At 32.5% G+C, this 9,656-nt stretch overlaps 1 protein-coding gene across 1 annotated transcript; it reads left to right on the top strand.

The window, feature by feature from the left end:
- Positions 1–753: 753 nt before the first annotated feature.
- Positions 754–7,836, top strand: LOC129910254 (DDB1- and CUL4-associated factor 6-like). Its single transcript, XM_055987554.1, has 7 exons — positions 754–979; positions 1,082–1,223; positions 4,569–4,716; positions 5,489–5,963; positions 6,038–6,774; positions 6,838–7,364; positions 7,423–7,836. The coding sequence occupies exons 3-7, from the start codon at positions 4,617–4,619 to the stop codon at positions 7,777–7,779; spliced, it is 2,196 nt and encodes a 731-aa protein (XP_055843529.1). The 5' UTR covers positions 754–979; positions 1,082–1,223; positions 4,569–4,616; the 3' UTR covers positions 7,780–7,836.
- The last annotated feature ends 1,820 nt before the right edge of the window (positions 7,837–9,656 follow it).

Below are 9,656 nucleotides of genomic sequence, written 5' to 3'. Positions count from 1 at the left end.
TTTCGCTAAGGACTACGTACCGTTTTACCTCTAACACTACTGTAAACATTGCTGTGTGAGCTTCTTACAAACAGTTGAACCATTAAAAGTCGTGGCTACACAGTGTTATGCCCAATCAAGTTCCAATTTACATATTCTAGGAACGAACGTCAGAAAGAGGAAAATCCTCAACCCTCTTGCCAACAACCTGACTGGTTGGCGATTGAAAGATCATCGTGTAGACATAGACAGAGGTACTAATCAACGATGACGGACGACAAATAAAACCGGATAGCGTATATAAAGTTTTTAAAATAGGAAGGAACACACTGGAAAGTTATGCGATAGCGGTACAGGTAATTGTTCGAAAAAAATTCCAAACTGGAACCTTCAAGGCTTGACCACATCGGTAGGGTAGCGGTAACGGTACTTGGATTAAAAAAATTCAACATCTGAACGTTAATGTGTCAGTTTAGAATTTTTTTCATACAATTAGACATACCGCTATCGCATACCTTTCCGGTGTGGTCAAGCCTTCATAACCGATATACCGCTTGCGTTAAACCTCTAGGTTTAACATCCCACTCACCACTCTACATTTACCGGTACGGCTAGTTTAGTATTCAACATGTGAACTTTGACGTTCCTGTTTGAAGTTTTTTTTTCATACAAGTACACGTACCGCACCGGTATCGCTACCGCAAACCTTTTCGGTGTTATCTTTTTTGTTTTTTTTTTTAAATAAATAATTTTGATGTGTAAATACTGCTCATCAGATGTCCAGCCGCCAAAACGTCAAATCACAAACGTCAATTTTTTTCTTTTCTGTCCACAAAAAAATTTTCTGTGCAACGCAGCTGTGGAGTCCGACTCTGTCCTGCCCTGTGTTCTCGTCTCCTCCAGTGATTTTCTTTTCTTGTGCATCAAAAAAGAATTTTTGTGCCCAAAAAGAATTATAAAAATAGTAAAATCCCCAAAGAGCTGAAGGAGAAAAAGTGAGGTAACCTAACTAGAATTTTGTTCATACAAAAGAAGTTGACCATCTTCTTCAGTTTTTCATCTAGCATTAATTTTTTCTCTTGGTTTTTATTTGTAATTGCAGAATCTATTAATACATAAATAAATCATTTATTTATTAAACGAAATTATACCCAGCCAATAAAAAGAATTTTGGATCATGGCTGTGTTGCAAAAATAAATCAATATCAGAAAAAAACAAAGGGATTCTTTGAATTCGAGCGAAGGTGAGTTTTATAAAAAGTTTCCTATTTATTTTACATAATTCTTGTATTTGTATTTTTTTTTTTTTGTTAAATGTGTATCTATCTAATCTACCTACCTATTACCTATTTGCTACTATTCCCCGCCTATAAACTGTGATGCCATCAAAAAGAGATGTTTCCATATTAATGCATTTGTTTTTTTTTTCTTTTGCATGTTCCATCTCTTATGTTTATTTTAATCGCACTTATTTTATAGATAGTGCAGACTTTTTCGCTAAAAGAAATGGGCTATCCTCCTCCAAGTCTTTTACTTTGTTGTGTTGTTTCAGAGTGAAAAACTTATGTTTTTTTTGTCTTTTTTTTCTTATTTACAACACAAAAATGGCAAAGAAATTCCATTTTTAATAGCAGCGATTGTAAAGTGCTGATGCTGAGTATAATGAAAAAGTTTATTTTTCTTTGTTTGGTGTAAATAGGTATACAAACTATTTACCTACTAAAACCGTGGCAACAGAAGTTTTTGTATGATTGTGAGGAGACCTAAACAAATTGTGGTTGTTGAAAATCATTCTGTTCTCAAAATGTTTGACATGATTGTGGGAAAAAAAATATAGCAACAACAGAAGAATTTTTCGACAGGTGCAAATTGGGTTGGTTAACGTGATAAGCTTTAACTCTATTCAATCAACTTGACTATCAAATTTGTATAATCTGAAAATAATCTCTTTGAATTGCTATCAATGTATACTTTGATCAATGTAGAATTTGTTGAGTGAACTTGATTACATAATATTGTGGTCTCACATATCTTCTCACAAGGCTAATTGGGTCATTCAATTAACCCTAGGGTGCGCCGATGTTCTGATACCATAGTTCCGGACATATGTATTTTTTTGTAATTTGAACTTGTTTTTCTGAATAAAATTATAACTAATATATTTTTTTTGACGCTATTCGTACTCTTGTGCTAGATTTTAGTCCTGAAACCGCTAATATAGATCGTTCATCATCTCCCTTGGATATAAAAAATTATACTTTTTGCGTGGGCTATAGGTACGGTGACCATCCGTCCCGGTTTACCAGGGACTGTCCCGTATTTCTACAGCTTGTCCCGGGTTTTTATTTAAGAAACCCGGGACGTATAAGTGTCCCGTATTTTGTAATTTGTCCCGTGACTGTCCCGTATTTGGACAATCTCTGATTTTTTTATTCAATATTTTAAATACTTTTTACGGAAAACAAGAAAAGAGTGGCTGGAAATTAAAATTTTTCTAATTTTTCGGATAAAGCATCAAGATTAGTACGCTGCTAAAGCAAAACGAAATTTTTTCTAAGTCTATAAAGGGAACAAACTTTAGCTGCAAGAAAAATTGCCTGGACAAATAAATGGGAGTGACAAACAATTAAAAAATCTCCATATATTCTGGCATAGATAAGAATTTCGCTGCGTACTGTGCAACGAAAAGCAAAATTTTGTGCTGGATTTGTATGAGAATTTTCGTTTCGCATCTAGAGTAGGCTTTAGTTTTTTTTTTTAATTTTCTTCAATTATTAAGTTCCAGCTTCTGTTTGTCAGGTTGCTACAACAGGTAAAATGTTTTGAATAAAGAACAACATATGGAAGAGTAAAGAACCCAGATAAGTTTCAAAACTTTTAAGGACATATTAAAAGCTGTGTTAAAAATCATACAATTTCCAAATCATTTAAAATAAAATTAAAATGTTAAAAAACAGCTCTCCCGATTTTGATTAAAAAAATATTTTCTTAGAAGTTTTCAACAGACATTATTATAAAACCATTTTCTTGATTTCCGATTTCGTAAACAACTCAAATGATTTTAACAAAAACGCTCCTATAACATGGTTTAGGAAATCTTGATATCAAAATAAGGACAAATTATGAAAACTCATTTAAAAAAATTTAATTTTTTTTTTTTTGAAAAATCAATATCTTCAAAACGATCCAACGAATTTTTTATCTGTCCCGAGTTTCGATTCCAGAAATATGGTCACCGTAGCTATAGGTCTTTCTTCAATATACTCAATTCGTACTAGTCGAAGTTTTGGGTATGCTTATACCCTTCTTCAGGACTCTAATAAAAAACATGACTTAAAAATATTAAAAAAGAAATAAATTATCTATACTTACAATATTTGTGAAATACATATATTGAATATTTTTTAACCTCTAAGGTTTCTAACTTCTTGGAAAGTTGCTTGTTTTTGTTTTTAATATTTTAAAATTTTAAAATTTCAACAATTGAAGTCTTGAAAAAGACTTTTAGTCTAAGAGCCCACAGCAAATTTTGGGAGTGAGTATGCAGCTATACAAATTTTTAGGTGCTTATGGTTTTAGTCAATTATTGTAGAAAATTATAAAAAAAAAGAAATTAAATTAATTCATTCATTCGTGGTTGTGGTGAACGAAAACGTAAGATGATGAAATTTAAAATACACTGAACGAAAAAAAGTTAATATTATCTTAACTGGGGGTCTATTACGTAATACGAAACGAGCGGCAAGTCAACGATACTGAAGTAAACGATAGTCACGACGAAGAGCGATTATGTAAAACGAGAAATTCGTTTGGCCAAACTAAACCAAAAAAAAATATTTTTTTGAGGCTCACATGAATTCTACCAGCAAACGCAATAATATTATGAAAGCTAAACGAAAAAGAAAGTTAAACGATAGGTAAATGGCAGTCGTAAAGATTAACGAGTATCGTTGAAGTTAAACGATTATCGTAATACGTAGTCCCATTTTAACGAAAACGAAGGAGTTTCAACGATAATCGTTTTACAAAATAGGGCCCCTGGGTGCGATGGAAATTTGTTCTATTTGGTTTTAGTATATACATTTATAAGTTTAGCTATCAGCCATTTCAGGCTTATCCATTTTTTACCGGAAACCCTGTATTTGAAGTAATGAAAAATGGAAAACTACGAGTATGCTTTAGTAGTCTCTTTTTTCTATTCTAAGAACGTTTTTGGGATACTAATAAATGTTATATGTAATTTAAACAGTTTTTGAAAGAAAACATCCAGTTTTCATAGAAACCGTTACAAATTATATTAAATAAAATTACCTCAATAAAAAAGTTTTTTCTAACGGTAATATTTAAAAAACGAACAAAGTTTAAATATTTTTGACTTCGGATTCGGTTTCAGCATATCTTCCAAAAACTTTTAGAAAAGAATAGTTTAGTTATAGAGACAAAAATGCAAGCTAGAAGCGCCACAGATTTTTATTAATTTTCTTAAGTTTACACATATCTTCCAATTTTAACATATTTTTAATTTGAGAAAAAATGCAAAAATATAATAAAAAAAATTATGTATTTTATTTTGTAATGTTTTTTTTTAGCTAAGCTTGTATTTTTGAAAGTAAAACAAAAAACAAAATACACTAGAGATGATGTCTAAAGGACCTCCAAGCGTATTCCGTGATATTTACAACAAGGAATTGTATCCATCAAAGCGAGCAAGAATAAATTTTGCAAACAATTCTAAGGGTAAGTATTAAGTAATTTTTAACATTTGAAGAAGAAGTCACACCGCTTTATAGAAACCAAATCCTTAAAATTTTATAGCATGTTGAAATCAAAAACTGATAGTATGTTCCTCAGAAACTGATTAAAAATTAAAATCAGTGTACTTTTTTCGTATCGCCGTTTTTTCCAATTTTGGCTCCAATACACTCCGATGGAAAGAGATAACCAAAAGACTATTTGCCTTTACGAAAATGAAATGAATGAACTTAAATTAAAAAAAAAGTTGTTACTCTTAGCTCCAATTTATTCAATTAAAGTCAGTAAAATTGTCGTTTTCTGACTATCAACTATAGACTTTTGCGTTAGCCAGTTTCACCCCAGTATCTAAATGACTAAATTTATAAATTATCATGCGTTTTCACAAATTTCACATTTTAATAATGTTACAATTACATTTAAAATGTAACGGAGGGTGAATAAGTTGAGGCTTTGTCGATATTTGATCCGAAATAAAAGTTTCTTATAATCGACTATTTTATTTACATAGTTTTCACCCCTATACATTTTTCAACTCCTATCTACATTATTTTTGTTCGCCTTTTCAATGAGAAAAGCAACAAAAGTGCTTCCTTTATTATAGCAATATATATGTTTTACGAAAATTCTAAAAAAAATAGGGAATACGAGAAAGTATGTCTCATAGAGTCGACTTATTTGTGTTTCTATAAAACACACAACATAATTTTTACAACGTTTAAAAATTAAATTTGTTTTACATTTTGAAAAAATAAAGACAGTTTGGATTACATTCAAAGACTTGGTCTGCAATGTCGCCTGCTTGTCCATTCTGGATGCGTCAACAGCCTTTCATGGAACGATACCGGCGAGTATTTGCTATCGGGATCCGATGATCAATTTATAGCCGTCACAAATCCACACAATCGCAAGATTCTGTTGAAATTCAAATCGGCTCATCGTGCAAACATTTTTAGTGCACGCTTTATGCCACAATCCAATGACACTGAAATTATTTCATGTTCCGGCGATGGCGTTGTCATACACACTGAACTCTTGTCGCCATACATGCAACGCATCAATGATGGTCAAGATGGTGTTAGCTATGAACACAAAACAAAACTGATGTGTTTCAATTGCCATAAGAATGGAACAACCTATGAAGTTATGACAGTACCGAGGGAACCAAAATCATTTATGACTTGTGGTGAAGATGGTACAGTTCGTTTATTTGATTTGAGACAAAATTCAAGGTAATGATTTTTTTTATTTTTTTTTGGAGACCCCGATAAGAGTTGTTGAACTAGAATATATATTCTATTCACAGTTGCTACAGGACCTGCTGCAAAGATAATATTTTGGTATTTAGTCCGTCCGCAATTACCGCCATGTCACTAGCACCTATCACAAATCATTACATAGCCGTCGGAAGCTCAGATAGTGTCATTAGGATCTACGATCGTCGATACTTGTCTCTAATTGATTTTTCAAACGCAGCAACTCCCAGCGAACGACACACAATCCCTGTTAAGGCTTTTCCAATCCCGTCCACAACAAAACGAACCTATCGCGTTACATCAGTCAAATACAGTCCAGATGAAACTGATTTGTTGGTAAACTACTCATCCGACTATCTTTACATGTTTGACTTGAATAATCAAGGAATCGATTTGAGTGAGTTGCATTCGAAGCGAGATGGAAAGAATTTGCTTACTGGCGAAACTCCACCGCAAGTAAGGAAACTTCGTCTTCGAGGTGACTGGTCTGATACCGGACCAGATGCTAGACCAGAAAGAGATCCAAATGGACGTGTTGAAATTGGACAAGTGCGCCCACAACTGCATGGAAATATTATGCATCGAATGACCGAAGTGATATCACGAATGCTGAATGATCCTCGAACTAGAATCGGTCTTACCGGTCAGCAAACGAATGATTTTAATATGAGACAAGAGTCGCCTCTTTTTACTCCAGAAGAGCCACTCACAAGGGAACAAAGTGAAGAGATGGCAAGGGCAACGGTAGCTGCTGTAGCTGTAGCAGTTGCATCTGATCGAGGAGCAGGTATGTTTTAATATTTCAAAAAAAAATGGTGGCAATCTTAGAATGATTTTTTTTATTTAACAGTAATCACATCGAGGAGTTCGTCCACACCAAATACTCCAACAACTGATGAAATTAGTAACCCCTCCACATCTTGGATGCACAGCCATAGCACCCAAGATATACGAGATGCTGTTAATGATTCAATATCACCAACAATAGATGAAGATAGCAGTCAAGATGAAAACCAACTTCAAGAGGAACAAATCAATGAACAATTGGCAGACCTTGAAAGAGAAGCCAAAGAGAAAGTATTTGATTATATGAAAATGAAATTCGTTGGCCATCGAAATGCCCGCACAATGATTAAAGAAGCAACATTCTGGGGTAACGATTATGTGATGTCTGGTTCGGATTGTGGGCATGTTTTTACATGGAATCGACATACTGGAAAACTGGTGATGCTGCTGCAAGCTGATCAGCATGTGGTCAATTGTGTGCAGCCACATCCAGATTTGCCTTATCTTGCCACATCTGGTATTGATTATGATGTTAAAATTTGGGCTCCAACTGAAGAAGAAGCTAGTTTTAATGAATCAGAAGCAAATGATGTATGTTATTTGGTCTTTTTTAATAAGTTTTCAGTTACATTTATTATAATTTTTTTAGCTGATGGAACGAAATGCAATAATGTTGAAACAAACTAAAGATACTATAACAGTGCCGGCAGCGTTTATGATTCGAATGTTGGCCTACATTCATTCACTTCGTAATCGAGAAAGGGCTGCAGCTGCAGTACCAACAGAAGCTCCTTCTACAAGTACTGCGCCTGCACCATCAATTACTGTTGTGGCTGCAGCTGCAGCATTTAGACGCAACCGACGAACTAGTCGCAACAATGCCGGTGGTGCTGGAAGTAGTACTAGCAATAGCGAGGCTGGTAGTAGCACTACACCCCTAGCTGAAGCTGAAGTTGAAGCCGAAGCTGAGTCTTACAACTCGCCTGATAACAATGATTCATCATAAATTCAATTAAAAATATAAAAACGTGATACAAAAATTCATTAAATAATTCAAATCAAAGTGAAAATAGTTTTATTGCAAAACAAAAAAAAACGATGTATAATGTATATCATACAACTAAACCATTTATGTGCTGAGTAAATTTCCATTCACCCATTTCATTATATTTATTAGTTTTAAGAAGGTTTAACTTTCTTTACAATTTGCCCACCTTTAGAAATCAGAGATTATATCATATTCACATTAAAATAATATGTTAACGAAAGAACTGAGAAAAATATCAAGCTATGATGATGATGATGAGAGAGTGGACGTTATCGAGTTGTAACTGTATTATTTTATTGTTCAAAAATTTTATTATTAAATGAAAGCTACCTATTTATATATTATATATTTTTTGTGATTTATTTTTTTTTTTCTTTTTTTGTTATCCCATCTGTGAATATTATTAAATTTATATATATTTTTTTAGTTTTAATGGAAAAAATAAAGACAAATTTAAGTTCTTTAAGAATAAATAGTTTTTTATTTGTTATTGTATGTTTTTTTTTTTATATTTTAATGATTAATGCCGTTTCCTTCACTGGAAAGAGGAGTATACATTATACTCCATATTTACCTTTTTTTCAGAAGTGATGAAACATGAATTAATTATGTCAATTCCACTCTGTTCGAATCCCTGAATGTTAACAAAAGCAGAAAAAAATGTGGAAAAAATGGACGAGAAGCTAAAACAACAAAGTGAGTGCATTATTTCTTTATTATCTAAGTTCGTTCTCCCTATGTAAAACCAATTCGCTGAAATAAATAAAAATCTTCTGACATTAATTCAAGAGTCACAGCTTGAAGCTTTTAGATTCACCAAGATAGCACCCACACAACGAAATTTCCTAAATCTGAGTATGCAGGATTTTGATATTACTTTGCTTGTTTTTTTTTATATTCAACAAAAAATTACGTATACGCCACAGAAACTCCGTAGTAGAAAAATACTAAAATGAGCATAATTTTTGAGACTTTTTATCTTTGATTTTTTAAATACCATATTGTAACACTGATTTGATGCTATGCAAAAAGTAATGTAAAAACTTCCACACCCTATAAAATCAAAACTAAGCTTTCAAAACTTATAAACAGGGATAAGATTATGTGGACCTAAAAATTAAAAAAAGGCAAAACAAAACACCCTAAATAGCCAAAAAATGCATTAATTCAAACAAACAGAATATAAAAATTAATTATAGTAACTTTGAACAACCATTTTTTATTTTTTATTTTAAAGTCAACAATTGCCTATGATAAGTCTCTTAACAAAACCTTAAAAGAGCTGAAAGATCTTTCTACATCTGCAGAGACGAATGGAGTCAAATTGAAGCACTCAACATCAACATATCACAAACTTCAATATTTGGAGGAAGATTTTGGTTATATTTTCTCAGTTCCCTTATTCAGCCTGGTACGCTGCTCGCGCTAAATTTTAGCTCCCATAGAAATTATCGAAAAATTTTATCTGAGCTAAAATGGATCCCATACAAATTATCGATAACTTGTATGGGAATTTTATCTCGGCTTAAATTTAGCGCGAACAGCGTACCAGGCTTTCCCAGAAAAAAACTGATTTGAACTTCTGAAAAAAAAAAAAAATTTTAGGAATGTCCCTTTTGCTTTTTCTAATTCGCTCTTGACTTTTTCCAAAATCTGGAAAATTTCTTGAGTATTCTGTATGTAAGTATTTCCAGCAATATTAAAATTTTAGTAATTAATAAGCCTAGTAGCAGATGAAGCGAAACGAAATTTTTCATAAAAAATTAAATCTGGAACAAAATTTCATTTTTTTGTTGTTTTTGTTTTAAAACTTGTTTTCTGATGTTTTTTCTTGA

The sequence above is a fragment of the Episyrphus balteatus genome, chromosome 2 (assembly GCF_945859705.1).
Source record: "Episyrphus balteatus chromosome 2, idEpiBalt1.1, whole genome shotgun sequence".
Classification (NCBI taxonomy): domain Eukaryota; kingdom Metazoa; phylum Arthropoda; class Insecta; order Diptera; family Syrphidae; genus Episyrphus; species Episyrphus balteatus.
The sequence above is the reverse complement of the archived record's forward strand: the minus strand, read 5'-3'. Positions and strand labels throughout refer to the sequence as shown.